The 22,526-nt window shown below is 39.5% G+C and overlaps 1 protein-coding gene and 1 pseudogene across 11 annotated transcripts in view; both read right to left on the bottom strand.

Annotated features, from left to right (window-relative positions):
• Positions 1 to 10,885: 10,885 nt before the first annotated feature.
• LOC107148305 lies at positions 10,886 to 12,409 on the bottom strand (annotated as a pseudogene).
• The window catches only part of Spata6l (spermatogenesis associated 6 like), a 64,141-nt gene continuing 52,500 nt past the window's right edge, over positions 10,886 to 22,526 (bottom strand). For all 11 annotated transcript variants that reach the window (XM_048806822.1, XM_048806827.1, XM_048806829.1 and 8 more), the window contains 3 exons: positions 19,224 to 19,317; positions 18,115 to 18,216; positions 10,886 to 14,076 (listed from right to left, as the gene is read on the bottom strand). In XM_048806822.1, coding sequence (XP_048662779.1) covers positions 18,127 to 18,216; positions 19,224 to 19,317 — 184 coding nt within the window. In that variant the 3' untranslated portion in view covers positions 10,886 to 14,076; positions 18,115 to 18,126. The remainder of the gene's footprint in view (positions 14,077 to 18,114; positions 18,217 to 19,223; positions 19,318 to 22,526) is intronic.

The following is a 22,526-nucleotide window of genomic DNA, read 5'->3' as shown; positions in this document are numbered from 1 at the left end:
TATCTGGCCAAAGGAAATCAGGAATGTTTCTTTTGATTGCATCATGCGGGGAATACCCAACAACACAAGTCCTCAGAGAGATTTGTTTGGAAGAATTGGTGCACCTGAGCAGAGGACCTCCATATGATTTTGATCTTGCCCAGAGTATACTCAGGGACAGAGGATGTTTTTATTAGCTCTGGAAAATGGTTATTTTTTTTTTCAACAAATATTTGGAAGCCCTCTGGGTACAAGGACTTTTATTTAAAAAATATCTCTAGGGCTGGAGTTGTAGTTCAGTGGTAGAGATCTTGCCTAGCATGTGTAAGGGTATAATCCTCAGCACCACATAAAATAAATAAATAAAATAAAAGGTATTGTGTTCATCTACAAAACAAAAACAAACAAAAAACACCTAAGAATAGCTACGGGGAATGTATTTGGTTTATAATAGAACAGTAGGCCAGCAGTGGTGTTGGCTTTACAGATGTTTAAGAATTTTCCCTGCCACAAGAGGAGATAAGCAATGGTCCTGAGGAGGCTTGGAAGAGTGCTAGAAGATGCCATGCAACAGGACTGATTTTCTGAATTTAACTGCGCAGCAACAAACTGTGAAACACAATGGGTAGGCATGATGCAGTTGTGATGCCGTGTCACCTTTGGGACCCTTGCTAATAATCTAAGACTTGATTTCTTCTTCTATGTAATAAGAATGACAATCCTTGCCTCAGGAGATTGCTTTAAGTATTAATGAGAAAATGTATGGGATGTATTTAGCAGAGACCCTGTTAGTATCTTACCCCCTATGCCAGCCCCTGGAGAAAAAATAGCCTACACCCTTTCCCTCCTCCCCCATTTACATGGGTGATCCACAGAGATATGCTGTTGTTGGATGTGTCCCCCAAACGTCCATTCGCTGAAGGTTTGTTCACCAGCCTATGGCACTTTAGGAGGTGGAGCCTTGTGGGAATAAGTTAGGTCATTGAGAACATGCCCTTGAAGGGGATATTGGGACCCTGGACCCTTGTCTCTCTTTTTGCTTCATAGCCACCATGAGGTGAGTAGCCTCCTCTGCCATGTGTTCCTGCCATTATATACCACATCATCTATCACACTGCCGTTAGCAATGGGGCCAATGGAGCATGGTCTGAAATCTCCAAAGCCTTGAGCCAAAATAAACCCTTTCTTAATCTCAGGGATTTCATCACAGTAACAGAAAGCTAACATAAGTTGCAACTACAATTGCTACTGCGGTGTTTCAGTGTCACTGTTGCAATTAGGGAATGTGGCCCTAATTACAAGATAAATATCCATACCATTTTGTTATTCTGGTTGGAAAAAGTGGGGAAGGAAAGCCATTGCTCTTCCAGAGACATTCCATTGATTTCTAGAAGGCCTCACCTGCCTGGAGCTGGGAAGCTCCAATCCCATAGAGCACCATCGGGATATTACCTGGAGAGAAGACTGACCTGCACAAGTACCATGTATCAAAAGAGAGGCAAAGGACCCTGGAACTAAAATACAAAATCAAATCCCTGAGCAGTAGTGTTTGAATGCCAACACTATTTTCTCTTCAAAAAACTGCTTATTCATGACAAACTAGAGGCTCTGGTAGCTGCCATTCCTCCATGACTCAGAAAAGTCATTAGCTTTATGACATTGCATTCTCTTCTTTCACTTCTGGGTGTCTGGAGACTGCAAAAAAGAGTTGTCATCTAGGCCCTTCAGATTCAAGGGTCTGGCTGCCAGAGGAAGTCAGGAGGATTTGGAGATCTGACTCTAGCCAGGTTTTACTTTATTTTGTTAGGACTCTGTAGAAAAGTACATTTCAAGATCAAGGTAAGATGGGTTGAAATGAATTGAGTGATCCTGGGAGCACAGTGGCTAGAGAAAAGGCACCCCTTGCCCCCACAAAATGCTGAAGGCATGAATATTTGAAAGATGACTTTGATCCTCTATCCAGCATGCAGACATAATGTTCATTTAAAGAGCCCTTGTGTTGTATTCCTAAGGTTATCACTTAGCTTGGCAAGAATAATAAAAGGCCAGCAGAAAGGTTTTGTCTGAATCGACTGGAGTGAGGAAACAGGGTCCTAAAAACCTGAATCTGAGGATAACAAAATTTCCAGGTCTTTAGGAAAGAGAGTGGGTGTGACTATGTCAGAGAAGTGCTACTGTGTAAACTTATATTATGAATAAAAGAAGTATCAGTTTAGCCACAAAGGAGCACTGGCTGACCCTTCCTCAACACTTCTGTCTTCCCAGCATGCCAAACTGGCTTTACCTCCCAGGGCTTCCCAGCTAGTCCTCCATTTCCATTTAGCCAGAAACATTACAATAGACAAGAATTTGTCAGCTTCACATTAAACACACACAAACCCAAGCAAGACTCTGACAGGAGGGGTTAGTTAAGTCAGGAAAACATGCCACCTTCAATCGATGAAAAAATTAAAGATGCAAACAAGTCAAACTTGTGCTGCAAGGATCTGTAGTCTGCTCTTCTGCCCCTAGGACAAGTTCGCTCATAGATTATTCCAGCCAGACAACTACCTACTCTATTCTGGTGTATCATTATCTTTCAGAGGAATGACATTAAGGCAAGTAAGGGTCCCATTTCTTTTTTTTTAATTTTATTTATTTATTTATTTTTATTAGTTGCTCAAGACAATACAATGATCTTGACATATCATATATTTGATTTAAATAGGGTATGAATTCTCATTTTTCCACATGTACAGATTGCAGGATCACATTGGTTATACATCCATGTGTATACATACAGCAATCCTAGTGTCAGTTGTATTCTGCTGCCCTTCCTATCCCCATCTCCCTTCCCCTCCCCTCCCATCACTATTCTCTACCCATTCTACTGTGAGGGTCCCATTTCTTTAAGAAGTTGACCTAATACTTAATAGCTGTAGGCATCGAGTGAGATTTCTCCCTGCCCGAATGAAGGCAAGAGGGGATGGAATGTTGTGATACTAGAAGGAAAAATGACAGGACAGAGGATTTTTATTCACTTGACAAATATTGGCATTGTAGTTATGATGTGGCAAGCACTGTTCCTACCACCTAAACAATAACTCATGTAATTTCATAACAGCATCATGAAGTGGAAGTATTATTATCTCCTTTCTATAGGTGAGGAAACCAGCATGAAAGGTTAATTTAAGCAACTTGGCTAAGATCACACAACAAATAAGATGGCACAGCAGTCCTGCTCCAGTGCCAGTGTTCTTTACTGAGCACTATAAAGCAGAGAGAGCCAGGGGTGCTGGAATATTAATTCTAACAAATCTGAATGGTCCAAAAATTTCAAGACAAAAAAGAAGCATTGTAAAGATCTACTTTACAACATAGTACCTAAAGTTAACTATATGGTACTGTATACTTACAAATTTTGGTAGCTCTGATAGTAAGTGTTCTCATTAAAAATATATATATACAAAAAGAAGAAAAAAAGGGGAAGGAGGGAGAAAGGAAACTTGGAGGTGACAGATTTATGATATTCACTATGGAAATGGTTTTATAGGCATAAAACTCTCTCCAAACTCATCAATTTTTACACATCAAATAGGTGCAGCTTTTTGCATTTCTTTTTTTTTTTTACTTTAAAAGGCCTTTAATTCACTTCAGTTATATAAGATCTTATCATTGAGAAACTTTTTCTGTTTCTATACAAACACATAAGCTTAATAATTTATTAAACTAATCATTTCATATATCTAACTAAAAACTTGCTAAAGCAAGAAAATAATAGGATGAAATCTCAATTAGATTTAAAAAGCAAAGCCTACTATTTAATTAATTACATTTTTAAATTATTTAATATAACCTACTTTCTTTTTTTTTATTATTGGTTGTTCAAAACATTACATTGTGAATTGTGCTGCTATGAACATCGATGTGGCAGTATCCCTGTAGCACGCTCTTTTAAGATCTTCAGGGAATAGTCCGAGAAGGGCAATAGCTGGGTCAAATGGTGGTTCCATTCCCATCTTTCCCAGGAATCTCCATACTGCTTTCCAAATTGGCCGCACCAATTTGCAGTCCCACCAGCAATGTGCAAGAGTACCCTTTTCCCCACATCCTCGCCAGCACTTGTTGTTGTTTGACTTCATAATGGCTGCCAATCTAACTGGAGTGAGATGGTATCTTAGGGTGGTTTTGATTTGCATTTCTCTGACTGCTAGAGATGGTGAGCATTTTTTCATGTACTTGTTGATTGATTGTATGTCCTCCTCTGAGAAGCGTCTGTTGAGGTCTTTGGCCCATTTGTTGATTGGGTTATTTGTTATCTTATTGTTTAATTTTTTGAGTTCTTTGTATACTCTGGATATTAGGGCTCTATCTGAAGTGTGAGGAGTAAAAATTTGTTCCCAGGATGTAGGCTCCCTATTTACCTCTCTTATTGTTTCTCTTGCTGAGAAAAAACTTTTTAGTTTGAGTAAGTCCCATTTGTTGATTCTAGTTATTAACTCTTGTGCTATGGGCGTCCTATTAAGGAATTTGGAGCCCGACCCCACAATATGTAGATCGGAGCCAACTTTTTCTTCTATCAGGCGCAGGGTCTCTGATTTGATATCAAGCTCTTTGATTCATTTTGAGTTAACTTTTGTGCATGGCGAGAGAAAGGGATTCAGTTTCATTTTGTTGCAAATGGATTTCCAGTTTTCCCAGCACCATTTGTTGAAGATGCTATGCTTCCTCCATTGCATGCTTTTAGCCCCTTTATCAAATATAAGAAAGTTGTAGTTTTCTGGATTGGTCTCTGTGTCCTCTATTCTGTACCATTGGTCCACCCGCCTGTTTTGGTACCAGTACCATGCTGTTTTTGTTACTATTGCTCTGTAATATAGTTTGAATTCTGGTATTGCTATACCTCCTGATTCACACCTCCTGCTTAGAATTGCTTTTGCTATTCTGGGTCTTTTGTTTTTCCATATGAATTTCATGATTGCTTTATCTATTTCTACAAGAAATGCCGTTGGGATTTTGACTGGCATTGCGTTAAACCTATAGAGAACTTTGGGTAATATCGCCATTTTGTTTTCCAGATGAGGAAACTGTGGTTTAGCAAGATGAGGTACCTTGTCCAAGTTCAAAGAGCTGGGACTCAAACATGATTCCAAAGTCTTTTTAGAGCAATCAAGATTTGGGGTTTCAAAAATGCCTACAAAGCAAAATGCTGTGCATGGTAGTATTCAACTGTCACCTCATTAAAAGCTGTTCATCTTTTCTAATGATGGCATTTCATTGGCTATGATCAAATTTACTCCCTCAAATTTGTTGTCACATTCTAACAGAGATGAAAATATCTCTATTATCCTCTGTCACCTTGTGACCTTACCTCACCTCCTCCATGGCTGATACCATTTCTTCACATCACTCTCCCCTCATATCACCTTTAAATCCTTCATTCAAAACCCAATTCTTGGGGCTGGGGTTGTGGCTCAGAGGCAAAGCGCTCGCCTACCATGCATGAGGCACCAGGTTAGATCCTCACCACCACATAAAAATAAAGTAAAGATAGTGTGTCCACCTATAACTAAAAACTAAACATTTAAAAAAAAATATTCCAAGAAGACCTGCCTTATCCCAAACTAAAGATGGGAAGGTATCAGAATAAAAACTGAAACTATATATCTCTTTCCTTTTCTTGACAAATGTTTGGGGTTGCTTTCTGGTCTTCATGCTCACCCTCCATTTCCTTCCCATTCATTAACACCCTCGCCCACCACAGTCTGGTTTCCACCCCTACAGCTCTCCTGAAATCCCAAGGTAACCAATGCCCTGCTTGTGAAATCCAAAGGGCATTTTCCCAGTCATCAGTGTTTACTCTTCTGCAACACTTGTCACTGTTGATTAGCTCACATACCACTATGTTCTCTCCCCTTGACTTTGGGGACACCACCAGGGGCTTCCCTGCCTGCCTCTTTCCCGCCCTGTCCCATCACCTTTGTAACCTCCTCCTGCTGTTGCTTCCTGCTGTGGTTCTCATCTCTGCCTCTGCCAAACACACAGGGGCCCCTCAAATATTTGAGAAATGAGTGAGCAAGCTTCCTTTCAATGTTCTCTATACTCTGTCCACCAGAAAGTCACTCATTAATTTGGCTTCAAATACTATACTCCAACTACTTTATGTAGATGATTACCAAAAATATGAATCCACAAAATGTAACTAAAACCCTTGATTTCTCTTGCCTTGACTTCTTGGTCAAACTTCAGATCCCATTTCTAACTTCTATTGGGCATTTTCCTTTGGCCTTTCTACTATCTTTTTTAAACTGAACTTACTCAATATTAACCACATAAATTTCTACTTACGTCTCTCCTAAATTGAGTATTGTGTTTTTAAAGTCAACATTATTTCCCCTGCAAGTGTCTTCCTGTTTTTGACTCCACTAGGTTTGATGCTATAAGGCAGGTCTATAGAAATTAGTGCATTTATTTGAATCCCTCTGCTCTGGGCTTTAGGGGGAAGCTGGAGTGAACAATGTTGCCTTTTTGTGAAGGGGCTGGCCCAAAATTTAGCCTCCCTTCACAGTGAATAACTGGATGTGGTATGTTCCTTCATCTTCTCTTCCCATGCAGTCCTTCAACAAACAACTTATACTTTGATGATCCTCTACATTCTACTACAATAGAACCTTCATAATAAGAAAGATTCAAAGAAAAGAAAATGATTCAGAGGAAATTTAAAAAAAAAAAAAGCTAAACTAAATACAAGACAAGGCCTCCATTGTCCTTGGGACATCTATTCTGCCTCTCAGCAATCCCACTCCCTAGTATTCTAAGTGTTCCCTATCCCGCCTGCCAAAAAGAGACCATGAAAAAAACCCTCCCCCAAAAGATTGTATTTGACTTCCTATTTTTTTCCCTTAGTTCTTGAGTTCATCTTGCCTTAGGTCATGAAGAATATGAATTTCATAAAACGAAGGACTCTGTATCCTTGGATCGGCAGGGCAATTATTCTCTTAATCAAAACTTCACTCTCAATAAATGAATAGTTTACCTTGGCTTCACAGTTCAGCCAAGGCCACCTGACTTAACTGCTTCTTCCTGAAAGGAATCAGATCTTACCCCTAACAGACACACCCATAGGCTTCAAAACATTTCATAAAGTAAGTTGTCTCATTATTTCTTTCCATCCCAGATATTGAATCAATCCTTTTATCTTCTCTGGCCTCCTACCCAGCTCAAGGCTAGTTTCTGGATTTCTTCAAAGGCTTTCTCAGAGTCTCCCTGCCCCTAGTCTCTAACCTACTCCCAGACTATCCTAAATAAGATTGTCAGATTGACACTTGACTTTCTTGTCCCCAAGCCCTAATGTCTATAGTACAAAGTTTAAAATGTGAGTCCTATTTAATACACTTCAGAATATATTCCTAATGCACACTTCCTTCTCCACACACATCCTCATTCTCCCCTCTCCAATTGCCTCACTTTTTCCAAGCTTCTTCTCCATCTGTTCTTTTTCTTCAAAGTCAAAAGACCCTCTTAGCCCTCAGCCCCAATACTCCAGTGTTTCTTATATCCTGGAATCTAGAGAAACAAAAGCATCTTGGTAACTAATCAGATATTACCTGATATTATAACCTTATATTATTACTTTATTATAATCAGTATGAGAGTTGATTATAAAGGACTGAAATTAAGTTCCACAAACATCACTTAATCGATATCATTATTTCATACTATTAAACAGGAGTCAGAACTGATGACTGTGGGCAAGACATGGCTTCATATCAGCTTTATGTGGCAACAGAGCCTTGTTGCTTTACATTTGAATTTGAGGAATTCAAACAACCTGTGGGAGTGGGGGAGTAGGTGTCACCGTGCCCATTTCACTCCAGTTTCTACCACTCACCATTATTTCAAATCCTAGTGCATCAAAGAGTCACAAGTACTGCCTGATCCTGAAGACACTCAAGTTTGCAATATTTTTTGAGAGTCACACTTGAATTATCTCATTGCCCTAGTAAGTCTGGAGACTTCCAGAGGTACCTGCTGTGTTGTACACCTCTAGCCTGACCTCTGCTATCCCACAGGTCCCAGTACTACACTAAGCACATAGTAGGAACTTGGTGAATACAAGTTCAGTGGACCCATGCAAGACTGTGAAATAGATTTGGTTGTCAGGGTTGGGAGATCGAATGACTCAATGGACAAAGAATGTCATCATGCGCCTGAGATGAACTTCCCTTACGCAATGCCAGATGAGCTTTCATGACCAGGAGTTCCCACCATGAATCCAGCACTTCCAGCAATAACACCTACTGCTTACGATCTGTTCCTGGAAGTCATCCCACTAAAACAGGTGTGGTATTTATCTCAGTTCAAAATACCAACTTAAGTGTCAGTTCCTGGAGGAAAAGGAACAGGGAGGTTTATTTTGAAGTGAGGGGGAAGGAGAACTTCCTAAAAATGCTATTTACAAACATAATCTTCCAATGACAGGAAATAGAAACAGAAAGCACCTCTTGTTGACCTAAGCAAGAAGTGGTTAACCTCATTCTAACAACTGTCAAAAGACCTTAGTTGCCCTGTCACTTTGACTGAAACGCTGAGTTTATGTTCTTCAAACCCTCAGCTAGAATTTCTAGGATGCACCAGCCTCAGGGACAATAATGCCCATGTGACAACCAGAAAGTGGTAGAGGTTTGGAAACAAGACAGACCAGGGTTTGAAAATTGACTCTGACACTTGCTTTTAGTGAGCTTTCGTGTCCTTAGTGAGAAAATCTAGGAAATAGTGCTTTCTTCAGATAATTAAATGAGATGAGAATAAGAATAGCAAATATTTACTGAGTGCTAATTTTGTGCTAGGCACTGATTTAATGTGCTTTCAAAATGTGTCATCCATTTACAACAACATTATGAGGCAGATACTATTATTATCTCTATTTTACACATCTGGATACCGAGACACAAAGAGGTTAAATTATTTGCCCAAGGCCCTCAGCCTATAAATGGCAGGATTTAAATCCAGGTGCTATTGCTTCTCAGTGCTATAAGTGCCTAAAACAGAAAGATATAGAACACTTCCAAATTCACTCTTTAATGCCAGTATCACCCTGATACCAGAACCAGAGAAGGACACATTAAGAAAACTACAAACCAATATCCTTGATGAATACAGATGCAAACATCCTCAATAAACTTTTAGTAAATTGTTATTGTATGTCCTGCTTAGCCTCAATGTGTGTAGAGGGCAATTTTTCCTATGTTCTTACACAGAGGGGGCCAGGTCAAGGGCAACTTTGGGGTGTTTGAGAGAGGCACAGTCTTAGAAACCTTATCATCTACTTTTGGGGGACCTGGAATGCCAGTAAAGAGATAGGGTAAAGGTTCTCTCTCCCTTCCTCCCCCAACACTCCTGCACTCCTTCCCTCATTCCTTTGTTCAGCATCTCAGTTTTCCAGGTGCTCTATCACGTACTTTACATGAGTTACACAGAGTAAATGAGCCCCAGAAGGCAACTGTTATGGGTAAGTGAAAAGAGGTCATATTATACTATGGGCTTCAGAGCACTTTAAAAACAGAGATATGAAAACAAAGGGAAAAGAACATATAGAGATAGATAGATAGATAGTAGATAGATAGATAGATAGATAGACAGACAGACAGACTGATCCAAGGGGATATTTTTGGATCTGGGAATGCCTACTCTGCTGAAGAGGCTTTGTCAACCCAGCCATCCTAAAAAGGACCCATCTGCACCAAGGAAGAGTTTCTGTCCTAACCATGTTCCTGTTTTAGCCAAATTCCCTAGTTCTGAAGGTGAAAGTAAGCATAGGCTCTTTCCCCTATAAAGTAATTTTATTGCCATAATGGGACACCCAGACCCATTGATGAGGATGGAAGGGTCCCAGACCAATAGAACAGAAGATTGCAGCTCTTATCACTGTTGTCAGGATTCCCAGGGCAAGGCAAGTGGTGAGAGGGAATTTTTCCCAAGACCAGTGTTGTGGTTTGCATCTGAAATGAACCCTAAAGACTCAGGTTGTTGAAGGTTTGGTCTCTGATGCAACATTATTCAAAAGTGGGGCTTTGAAAAGTGATTCAATCATGAAGTCACTAACCTCATCAATGGATTAATCCATTGATGAGTTCTAGCTGAATGGGCTATTAAGAGGTGAGGCCTAGGCAGAATAAGTAGGTCACTAGGGGCCTGACTTTGAAGGGCAAATCTTGTCCCAAACCCTCACTTGTTCTCTCTCCCTACGTTCCTGACTCCATGAGGTAAGCAGATCTGCTCCACAATACCCTCTCCGCCATAATGATCTGCCTCAACACAAGCCGATAGAATGGAGCCAGCTGACCATGGACTAAAATCTCTGAAACCTAGAGCCAAAATAAAGCTTTCCTCTTTTAAGTCGTTTGTCTCCCATATTTTGCCACTGCAACAGAAAGCTAACACAATCTGAAAGTTCCCAAGTACTTCTTGGTTGGAACCCCTAATTAGGGAAGGGCCAGTAGTCCACTTGGAAATACTAGAAGATTTGTTCGTCATAGCATGGACTAGAGGGAATGTCCTACTCCTCAGAATGTCCATCAGAAAGATGAGAGGACCCTTTAAATGAAACTCATTGAGTGGTGTCATGGGTATGTTGAGAATAACATAGCATTCAGGGGGAGGTTGAACTCAAATACATAACACATCAAGCTTCTCACATTTTTCACTTAAAACCTCTTTTATTCACACTCTCATTTTTAAAAATCTCTTTTATAATACAGGCCCTATAAGCTTCAGCTAGCCTAGTGGCCATAAAGGTCTCATTGTACAGCAGCATGTACAATGATTTTCACCAAAATCTCATGAAATATATTTGTAAATTATGGTCCAGGATTTGACAGATCTTCATCTGTGAAAGTCAAGAAATAAATTATAAACTGAAGCAAGATAGATGGAGATTCTTTTTTTATTGTGTTGAATTACACAGATCTTCACACAGCAATCCAAACCCCAATACATGACAAAATTATTCGTGCTGTTACATAATCCAAAAGCAAAATATCTGAACCACAACCCCAGCCCTAAGATGACTCCTCAAAACAATGATTCTTTGAGAAATAAAAAGTTAAAATAAAAATAATATAAAAATAGAATTAACAGATCAGAAAGTGAGAAAAAAGGTATATTTAATAAAAAAATGACTTAATAAAAGCAAGCATTCAAGATCTTATTAAATTAAGAAGTTATGCACAAACCATTTTTGAAAAATGAACACTGAGTTTCATGTATTTTAAAATAACTAAAATGAGATATGAATTCATTAGGACTTCTTTCCCTTAACTACTTATGTAAATGGACCTTTTCTGAGAACTGTACCATAATCTTTTTTTTTGGGGGGGGGGTGGTACAGGGGATTGAACTCAGGGGCACTTGACCACTGAGCCACATTCCCACCTCTATTTTGTATTTTATTTAGAGACAGGGTTCTCACTGAGTTGCTTAACACCTCACTTTTGCTGAGGCTGGCTTTGAACTCATGACCCTCCTGCCTCAGCCTCGCAAGCCACTGGGATTACAGGTGTGTGCCTCTGAGCCCAGCATACTATAATCTTAATGTAACACAGTATTTTTTGAAATTTTGATGACTTCTTAAAGGTAATATCAAAATAACAAATTGATAAATGGTAGTTCCAAAAACATCAAGAACATTTATAAATGCATGTAATTTAAGCCTGCTTTGTCCGCTTCTAAAGGTGGAATGCTTATTAGAATATATGCTTTTAATTGACTAGAATTCTTTTTTAATTTATTTTTTCAATATTTTATTTTTTAGTTGTAGTTGGACACAATCTTTGTTTTATGTATATCCTTTGTGTATTTTAGCACATTTTACCTTTAAAACAAATTTTGCACAATATGTTCACTAAGAAGTTGAACAGTGTTTTTTTTTTTTTTTTTTTTAAAAAGGTAAGCATATACCTAAGACTTAGTTTCATGCCATTATCATCTAAATACTGGGGGAAAAAAAAACCCTGAATTACAATAACCCATCTCAGCAAAATTTTCCAATTCAAATTAGAAAGGCTTCAGTTTACAAATCTCTTTTTAAAGGGTAATATTAATACAATTCACATCAGAATATCCAGTTAATACAATTAACAACAAACCACAATTTTGTTATATATTAGAACTTTCTACTGGTCTTTCAATTCCTTCAGCCTTCTGATTGCAGAGCTGACCTTGACGGCAGATGTGGTGTTGTAGGTCCAGGCACCACCAACCACTATTTTCATGCAGAAACCACAGTGCCCAATCCCCACAGCCCGTCTCTTCATCTTGGTTTTGCTACAGAATGGACAAGTGTACTTGGTGTGCTGGCTGATTCAATTTTCCTCACCATTTTCCGGAGGGAGGCACCATAGTGGGTCCCATATTTACCCATGATTCTGACTTTCTTGGTGCGTTAAGCCATGTCACATGGCTAAGGCCTGAGCCCGGAGAGGACAATATCTTTATTTTATTTATTTATTTTTATGTGATACTGAAGAGCGAACCCAGAATCTCGCATGTGCTAGGCAAGTACTCTACCACTAAGCCACAACCCCAGCTCCAACTGACTAGAATTCTGAGATGAGTTAAATGAGTTTTGTTTTTGTTTTGGGAGTCTCTTTTTCTACTTAATTTTGTTTTCCTAACAAACCAATTTTTGTGGTCATAATGAGAAAAGAAAACCTAGCTCTCTCTGTATCTTGTAAAAACTAAAAGAATTTTAGTATATTGTCTTTGTTCATTTGAGATACTATAACAAAATACCAAATACCAGGGAGCTTCTAAACATAACAAATTTACTTCTCGCAGTTCTGGAGGCCAGGAAGGCCAAGGTACAAACAGATTTGGAAACTGGTTAAGGGCCCTCTTCTTGGTTTGTAGATGGTACCACCTCACTGCATCCTCATTTGTGGTGGAAGGGAGAAATGAGCTCCCTTGGGCCTAATTTTCTAGGATACTGATCCCATTCATGAGGGCTCCACCCTCATGACCTAATCACCTCCCCCAAAGCCCCACTTCCTAATACTTTCATCTTCCAGGGTAAGATTTCAACATTTGAAGACATACAAACATTCAGACCATACCAAGTATGACAGAAGAAGATGCCTAGGTTATAATATGAATAAAAAACGAAGATTTCCATTTTTCAGACCCCCTTTTCTCTGGGTCTGTGCCCATGAAAACAAATGTGCTTCTAATAACCCTTCCTTCCATCTGCTTCCTCTTCCTGCTCCCCCAACTATGTAAGCATTTCATAAAGGTACCCTACTAATTAATTTACAGTCTGGTTTTTGGCAGACCTTTCTGTGGAACCTATTTACTTAATGTAGTTCTTTTGGAGAAATGCTTGAGAAAGATTTTGATATTCATCTAAATTTATTAAGAATTGCTAAGGGTGAAAAAAGGAAGGGATGGGAACAGAACAGTTTAAACCACAATCCAAAGAAACTGCCTCCTCTTACAAATTTATCATAGAAATTCAACCATTAAAACAAAATGTGAATTTTTCCAGAAATAATTCTCTTTTCCTACATTTTAAGAGTACTTCATATAAATCAAGCCTAACATTAAAAACAACAATAACAACAAAATCAGATTTGCCAAAAGGAGAAAATCAGGTTGACAATTGTTTCCTGCAGGATTTATCAGGTTATTCCCCCAATTAGCAACTTCTGTTGCATATAAAATTTAAGAGGAAGGAAGGGAGAAAGGAAGGGAAAGAAAGAAGGAAGAAGGAAGAGGGAAGATAAGCTTTTCAAGAACACATTCACTGACAAAAATAAAGAATAGCTGAGAAAGCATCTTGACCTTTTTGTCAGAATTCTAACACGTGCTTTGCAAATGGAAAAGCACCTGCCACAACAAAACACAATGTTCCAGGTGACAAGAAAATGTGAGCCCCAAACAGCAAACATTTTAATCAATAATTCTTACCTGGGCAAAAAAGAATGAATACAGGGTTTGATATAAAGGGGATTAGACACCAGTAACTCAATAGAGACAACAAAGATCATTGTTCATTTCTCCAAGGATGTGTAGTTGTCTTGAGCAAGCTCTTCGTGATCCTCCTCCAGCCTTCATCATTTTCCCCTGTAAAATGTGAGACATCACATACTCCATCACTACAATCAACACAATCAAGGAGAAAAAGATTATTTCATACTACCCTTCTTGGCATTTAGCTTTTCTCAGACTATGCCAATGAAAACAAATGAGGTCATTTGTTTTCTGAGCCTCTTTCCCCAAGATTCCCAGTGCAGAATAACACCTGTGTGACCTTGGACAAGTTATTTGACCTCTTTGTAAAATATCAGGATGACAATACTTGGAGTATCTACCTCCTAGTATTATTGTGACCGTTGTTACTAGTCGTGTGTGTGTAGCAAATGCTCGGAACAAAATAATTGTTGAACTGTCCAACATATTCCAATCAACTGTATTCTACAGAGCAATCATTATTGAGCACAGAGGAGGTTAAGTATGGAACTTGGGGGTGTTCCAAACTCCCCATCCTCAAGAAACTCACAATCTATTGCAGAGATTCTCAATCCTAAATGTGCATCAGAATCTCTGAGAGACCTTAAAAAAATACCAGTGTTAGGCACCACCTATATAGACTCAAATTAAATTGTTCTGGAGTGAGTGAGGCCCAGGCACTAAAATTTTTCAAAGCACTCCCAGTGGTTCTAATGCTCATTCTTCAACTGCTAACCCATAAGTTTGCTGCTGATTTGGGTGGGTAGCCACTGCCTGTGTGGTCTGTTAGTCTCTGACAGGACCGAAAGCTCCTAGGATGAAGAAAGGTACACCATTATCCATTGCTTCAATCCTCACAAATCACCAAATCCCTCAGAAACTGGTGACCAAGTCAGAGAGAGAGCCCTGAACAGTGGCATGGCTCAGCAGTGAGGTGGAATTGCTTTCAGCTTGATTTCACAGAGGTGTTTGGGCTCCTATGAAAGAAAGTCAAATGGCCCCTACCCAGTGGAGACAGGTGAGATTAGATGCCATACCAGCTACTGTCTTAGGAACTAGAGGCAATGAGCTATGACAGGATTAGAAACCAGTACTTCAATTTATTTGCGTCCTTTATCTTTTCTTGATGTATTTCCTTTTTGTTATTCTTCAATTTTCTAAAAAGTTCAGGGATATAATTCTTCCTAGTGTCTGAGGAAATTCAGGCCCAAGTTCCTCACTAACTGGCTGGAGGCATTACAAGAAACTTCAATCTCTCTCTCCCTGAGGGCAAGCCACAGGGTGGAATCTGGAATCACAGGTGGGCAAATGCTCACAGGGATAGAGAGTCCAGTGGGCCAGATCTAATGCAATTTGCTAAGTCTCCGCTTCCTGCACAGAAGGCAGAGGGCCTGAGTGCATAGGGATCAGGAGTGTTATAGAGATGGCCTTGTAAACCCATCTCCAAAAATGGATTCTCAGAAAGTGTACCAGACATGGGCAGTTAGTTCACACATTGGTAAGGGATATTGAATAGAGGCAATCATGCCCTCCCTGTCCAAGAGAACTAAGGATAACCTGAGGAGTTCAGAGTTTTTATTGTTGTTGTTGTTGTTATTTTTGTAGTAAAATTCACCATTTTAAAGTATACAAGAGATAATCTGTTTTATGTCAAAAGTACCAAGTCCCAAAACATCCAGAATAAGGAGGAAACAGATGTATTCCAATGCCTTCTACCCATTTCTTCCCTCTATCCTCTCTCTACCTGGCCAGATAGTTGGACTCATCATTCTGGATTTAAGAATCCCTCATTTTTTTTGTGGTTAAGAATCCACTTTTAGGTTTCCCTGAGATCTTGAAAGCCAGGAGAGGAAAAGCTGACTGACAATGAAAGAGCTGATATGGAGAAGGGACAGGACAGACATTTATGCTGCAGTCAGGAGAGTCCTTGAGGAAGGCATCGACCGGAACACGTAGTGGAAATGCAGCACAGTGTGCCATATGCATCCTCTCTGGGATCTCGATTCCCGACCCACAGGAGTGATGCTAGCTATGCTATTGTGTCTACTTGACTTTACTTGTTTGGATATTCCCTAGTTACACAGTGCTGCTTATATAAATGCCCTGTTTGCTTAAGACTAGCCAAAGTCATCCAGGTTTTTCACAAGAACCTCTCTAACATGATGACACTCCAGGATCCTGCCTCACTAGGAATCCATAGCTCAAAAAGTGGAATGGATAATTATGAATTAATGCACTCCACTATTGTCATGTAAGAAATAAATTTTAAAAATACAAAAAAAAAGGAGAGTTAGTAAAAGGATAGAATGGGTAGTTTCTGGAAAACACTCATGAGCATATTCCAAACCCCAGGGGGGTGGTGACTCCTGATTTGTAGGAAATCCATTTTCCAAGACAGAATTTATAGCTTTTTTCTTTTACCTCTTCTGAGTCCCCTCATATCAATGTCCACACCAGCTGGTCAGGCTTTAGGTAACTTGATGTTACCCATGTTGAAATTCAAAGCAATTTGGCATTTCATAATTATGTGGGCTATGTTCTGTGCAACAACCTAATAAAAGCCTAGATGACTGTTTTCATGACCAGAGATTAAGTGGCCTAGAATCCTTTAATCTACAAAGCAGAACGTTCTAATGTAGACAATTACTGAGCTGTCCTCCACATTCCTCTGTGATAAAGATGAGGAGACCTGGCCAGCCCTGGGGCAAGGTGAATTGTAACCTAAAGCAAAAAATGATCCTTAAAGCAGACTTTCAGGAGCCTGACTATAGTGAAAATCTAGCAGGTTATCCCATACTCCTTTATTGTTTAAAAAGACTCAATTATTTTGATGAGGCTGGAGTGAGAAATATATAATATAATACAATAGGATCTTACTGGAAGACATCCAAGGGCAGTGTCTGAAAACCCTGCTTGGGTTTCAAAGGGCTCTTGTTTATATACCTGCTGTCTTTCTTCCCAGAGTTCTCACATCACACACTCTAGCTTTGTAATGGTTAAGAGGATGGTCTCTGAAGCCAGACTTCCTAAGTTCATATTGTCAGTTCCATCATTCACTAGATATATACCTTGAGCAAGGTACCTAAATCCCTCAGTGTCTCTGTTTCCCTCTGTAAAACAGAACTAATAATAGTACTCATCTCATATGGTTGTTGTAAGAAGTAAGTATCAATTCATTTAATACATGTGAAGTGTTTGGACCCATTCTTGGGATTTAGGAAGCATCTGATAAGGAAAAGCTGAGACTTTGGTCAGCAGGATGGCAGAAGAGGAATTCCCCAGCTTCACTCCCATCCACAGAAATAAGCTTTCAACTATCCACAGGCAAGAATACCATTCTAAAAGTTAGAGCCATTATTATTCTGGGCCTGGTTCAGAAAGGAAAATATAAGAGAATACCTGAGAAATGATGAACAGCTCACAATGCGGCCAACTACTTTGCCACATATCTGAATTGAAATATGAGATAGAGTTACCTTACTTGACATTCACTTTTAAGAAAGTTTACTAAGTAACCACCACAGTGGAGGGCCGAATGATGTGAGAATAATGGCAGATGAGGGTGGCAAGGCAGACTCTTGTTTGGGACACACAGCCAGTATGTCCAATTGAAAAGTTAAATGGTATTCCCTGTGTTGCACAAAATGCTAAATTTAAAGTGGCAAGTGACAAGAGATACAGTTCTGGATAACATGAAGGTTTCATTCTAGTAGAAGAGACTGATTTAAAACAATAATAAAAAACTGTGTCGCACTTAATGAAAGATAAGTGCAGAGTGTTATAAAGGAGGGAGTGTCATGGAAAGTGATGAGAGCTGAAGGACAAACAGAAGTTACCCGGGCAGAGGCGGGAAGAATTCCAGATGGAGAAAACAACAGTGCAAAGGCCCCTGGTTCAAGGAAAGGGACTGGTTCAAGGAGCTGAAAGAAGCCCAAGGGTCTTTAGATAAAGACAGCAGGTGGGATAGGAGGCAAGAGAGCTGGCAGATATATGTACCATCATTCTTTACTGAGTTTTACTGGGTGAAGGAAGAACACGGCCCTTAGGTCTCCTCCACATTTTCTGTCCACAACATTTTTTAGTTACTTCATTGGTAGAAAACTTCAATTTTTTTTCACAAAAGGATAATAAGTACTGAAGCTTCTTACTTACTTATGACAGCAGTTAAAAATATATCTCTTCATGCAGTGGGTATTTCGTTGGAGAGCAGCCTGGTCTTTCAAGGTTATCATTTATTTCAAAGGTAGAATCTTCCTATAAAACACATCCAGAAATTGTACTGCCACAACGTAATAGAGACCAGTAGTTTTTGTGTGAGCATCCCATACATCCCAAATCTGTGGTGTTCGCTGTATGTGTGGGTATGTAGCTTCCCTCCCTCCTTCCTTTCCTTCTTTCTCTTTCTTTCCTTCCTTTCCTCCCTCCTTCTTTTCTTTCTTCCTTCTTTCATTCTTTTTTCCATTCCTTCCTTTCTTTTTTTCTTCATTTTAAAGAGAGTCCTTTACTTGGAAAGGTTGCGAATTAAGGTAAAACCAATAACTTTACAAAGAGGAAGTAATCCACTACTCTCATTGTTACAGTAATCAATATCCACCTGTAAATGTCATCCCATAAATTTAGTACATGCCAGTATTTAACAAGCCAAGGTGACCAATTCAACTATATATGGCATGGTTATATCCAGACACTGAGTGTACTGCTAACCTTTCATTTGTATTCTTTTGCATTGTTAAAGGTGGCTTAGTTGTAGGTCTGTAGTACACATAAAGTTCTGGATATATCTACCAATGGATCAGAATACTCCTAACACCCACATGTAAGTCAAACAGCCAAAATCGCCTTATTAAATTTTAGAAAAACTTTCTTCAATCTTACCTGGACCACACACACACCCCATATTCTTCTCTGGACTGGGTTCCCAAGTGTAGAGGAAATGTGCTACAGACAAGTTAGACCATCTTCTCTCAGTCCTTTAAAAGGACCCCTTCACGGGACCTCCACTCCATGAAAGGTGTGCACCAAAGTAGCTGCCACTCATTCCTCAGATCTAAGCTCCTCCTCCTCTTCCTCCCTGGCTCTTAACTACTTACGTGCCCCTGCTGCACACTCTCAGGTCACCTTGTACTCTCCGTGGTAAATGTCACAGTTGTACATTTATTCCTGTAGTTACTTGATTAATGTGTGTTTCCCTCACTAGACTGCAAGTTCCAGTTCCCTTATTACTTTGTCAATAAAGATTTAGTTTCATCGGAACTCCTAACCTTGTTCACATGCTGCTGAGCTCTGTGGGATGTAAGAAGACTGCATACCCTTTCATGGATCTTCTTCCATGTGGGCTGAGAACCAGGATGGAACCTGCTCAACAGAGTAAACAGAGTGAAGTATTATACAGCTACTAAAAATGACACTGTCTTGGCTGGAGATGTGGCTCAAGTAGAAGTGTGCTCGCCTGGCATGTGCGAGGCACTGGGTTCAATCCTCAACACCACATAAAAATAAAAATAAAGATATTGTGTCCACCTAAATCTTTAAAAAATAAACATTATGTTAAAAAATAACACTGTCTTAAGAGTACATAACAAACACGGGTTGATACTAAAAATTTAATCATAAGAAAAACAGCAACATGCAAAATGGTATACATAGTGTAATTTCTTTTTAAAAAATTTTTTAGTTATACATGGACAAAATACCTTTCTCTCTCTCTCTCTCTCTCTCTCTCTCCCTCTCTTTCTTTCTTCTGCTAAGGATTGAAACCAGTGCTTCCCCCCGCCGCCCTCTCTCTTTCTGAGAGGATTGAAAATAGTGCCTCACACGTGCTAGACAAGTGCTCCTTCACTGAGCTACAACCACAGTCTAACATGGTATAATTTCAATACCTTTATAAAACTTACACATAAGAAAATAACTAGGGAGCAGGAACAACCAATATATTTTTTAAAAAATGGTTGTATGTGAATGTGGGGCTAGGAGAAATTAATTCTTTTCTTCTTCAGACTTTGCTGTGTTTTTCAGATAGTTCTCTAAAGAACAAATCTTGCTTTTACATTTAAATTTTCAATCCCTCAAATTTTCATATAAAATTTAAGCCCTTATTTTCTACCACAAGGATTTCATTTTATATCTCATTTAATTTAGACTACCTGGACCCCAAACTTAACCACAGACCTTATAATGTCCTTCAGTTCCTCAACATGGAGCATTTTTGCCTGTCCATTGGCATTTGCCAAGACCTCTGCCTACAACACCACCACCTCCCAATCCCTATCCCTACTCTTATTAACTCTTAACTATACTTCTGGGCTCAGTTCTTTTGCTGACTTCCCAAAGAGTCTCACCTGAGCCGTCTTTTGTAGAGGAGGTCAGCTGACCTATTATATGCACTTAGAGTTCCATTTCCCAATACCACATTCATAGCACTTCTACCAGTGAACATTTTGTTATTATCTGGTTAATGTCTTTCTCCCCTCCTAAGACTGATATTGGAATGAGACTCTGGTTAATAGCTCATCCCAGGAATAGTAGGTATCAAATACCACAGTAAGTATTTAAAGACTATTGCTTAGTGGTGAATTCATTCATTCATTCATTCACTCACTCACTCATATTTGGGAGGGGGTAGATACCAAATCCTAAATTCTGTGGTCAAACTAAACTAAAAGTGTATATAGCAATTTGATAATGAAAACCATAGATACTGTTTCCTAAAAATGCCTAAAGAATTTCAGCAATTTAGATGAAAGCATTCTCTACTGTTATTTATGGCTGACAAACATTGGAAATGGTAGGAGCATTTGGGAATACAGTTATTATAACCACTAAGCTAATAACTCCTGTACAGTTGCCCTTCTGCATAGCTCCAGGTCCATCCAGCTTCTGATCACAAGTCTCTCTGTAACAAGCATGTCCCACTGGTTTCCAGAGAGACAAGACACCAAGAGTAGAAATGACTCTACTCCAAACCATTACCAACCCCGAAAAACAATTCACAGCAAACAAAAGCCTCCCCTAAAGTACTGATGTATTTAAGAAATGACCACACATATCATTTGTAAATTTCTCCAAGAATTTTTAAGAGGAAGAAATAGAAATATTTTGAAGCTATAAATCAAATTAACATTTAAAAATAGCTACCAGCTGGACACTGTGTATGCTTTTTTATTAAGTCTCAAAATACAAAAGGAATTCCCACATTCACATACAGTATAAATACATATGTTGCATGTTACCTACAATCTATTCTACATTTGAGATTCTATTCTTTGAGAATGATGAGCCAGCAGACTGGCTCAGTGCTGTTTATTTATTACAGCTTTGTCCATGTTATTCACCTTCTCATGTGGAAGGAAGAGTGAGGATGCACATTGAAGGGGGTGTGACACTATCCAGATGGTAGAGATAGGGGTTGGGCTGGAGAGTGTTCCTTTCTCCTTTGGGACTACTATTTTTTACCTTGATAGTCAAAGGACTTTGCATTTCTTCCATTCAACCCTTAGGCTGAATCTCAATCCAAAATCTCTCTCCAAACTATCCCTATGACCTCAGACCTTACTGATTTCAGTATTAAGATAGGAGAATCTCAAGAGGTGTTTCTCATGCACTCTTGGGATCTGGGCACAGAGACTGGTTCTGATGGTACTGCTGTGAAAAGAATCATTGGTAAGTTGGGGACAAGGTGCTGATAACCCTTCCTGTTCCAGAAGCCTGTCTTTGTAATTACTCTAAAATCAATGGGGAATGAGGTGTTCCCCAAGTATATGACGGGTATATCCTCCAATCAAACAGCTGCCTTAAACTCCTCTGGAGTTCAGGTGACCCCATCTCTTGGGTTGTCCTGGACCCAGAGGTTTCCCAGGAAGCAGAACTTTGGGCTCTAAAGTCAGAACAACCATGGGCAAACTGGATGACCTTTCTGTGGCCATGGCATTCTTTTGTCATTATGGATCATGGCCTCATTTACAAACTCATAGTCCAATTAGGTCCAAAGTTAGTTGCTTAGAGTGACTCTGGACACACAGAATTCTCTGTCTCATTATAAATAGCTAATAAAATGCTGGTCTGAAGACTCACCTTCCTAAAGGCGACATTGCAAAAGCTTCCCACTCTCTTCTAAGCAAAGCCCAAATTCCTCAGATTGGCATCCTCTGCCCCTCAGATCTTTGAGCACTGACACTCACTATCCCCCGCAAAACTCAGAGACCAACAGTGCCCTGCAATCTTATCTCCAAGCCCTCACTCCCATTAACTCTATCATAAACTAGTCTCCTTCCTTGGGGGCCAAATGAAAATGCTCCCTCTTCCACAAAACATTCCAGAAGTACCATTCTCCTCCTTTATACTCTAGTAGCATTTGTCTGCTTTATTCACAAAGTTCTGCCTGTAGAAAGCTCTTTGTACATTTTTCCTTTCTTTTTAATTCTGTGCTAGGTTCAAGTTCTCAGAGTCAGGAGAAATAAGTTAAATGTCGACCGACAGAAAAGGCCCAGTGGCCCGCGGAGGGACAGAGCTTCCAATCACTCCTGCAAGGTAGGCGGGCCTGCGACCCACCGGCAGAAGAGGAGCAG

The sequence above is a fragment of the Marmota marmota genome, unplaced genomic scaffold (genome assembly GCF_001458135.2).
Source record: "Marmota marmota marmota unplaced genomic scaffold, marMar, whole genome shotgun sequence".
NCBI lineage: Eukaryota > Metazoa > Chordata > Mammalia > Rodentia > Sciuridae > Marmota > Marmota marmota.
Note: the sequence above shows the minus strand (reverse complement) of the source record. Positions and strands in the feature narration are given on the sequence as shown.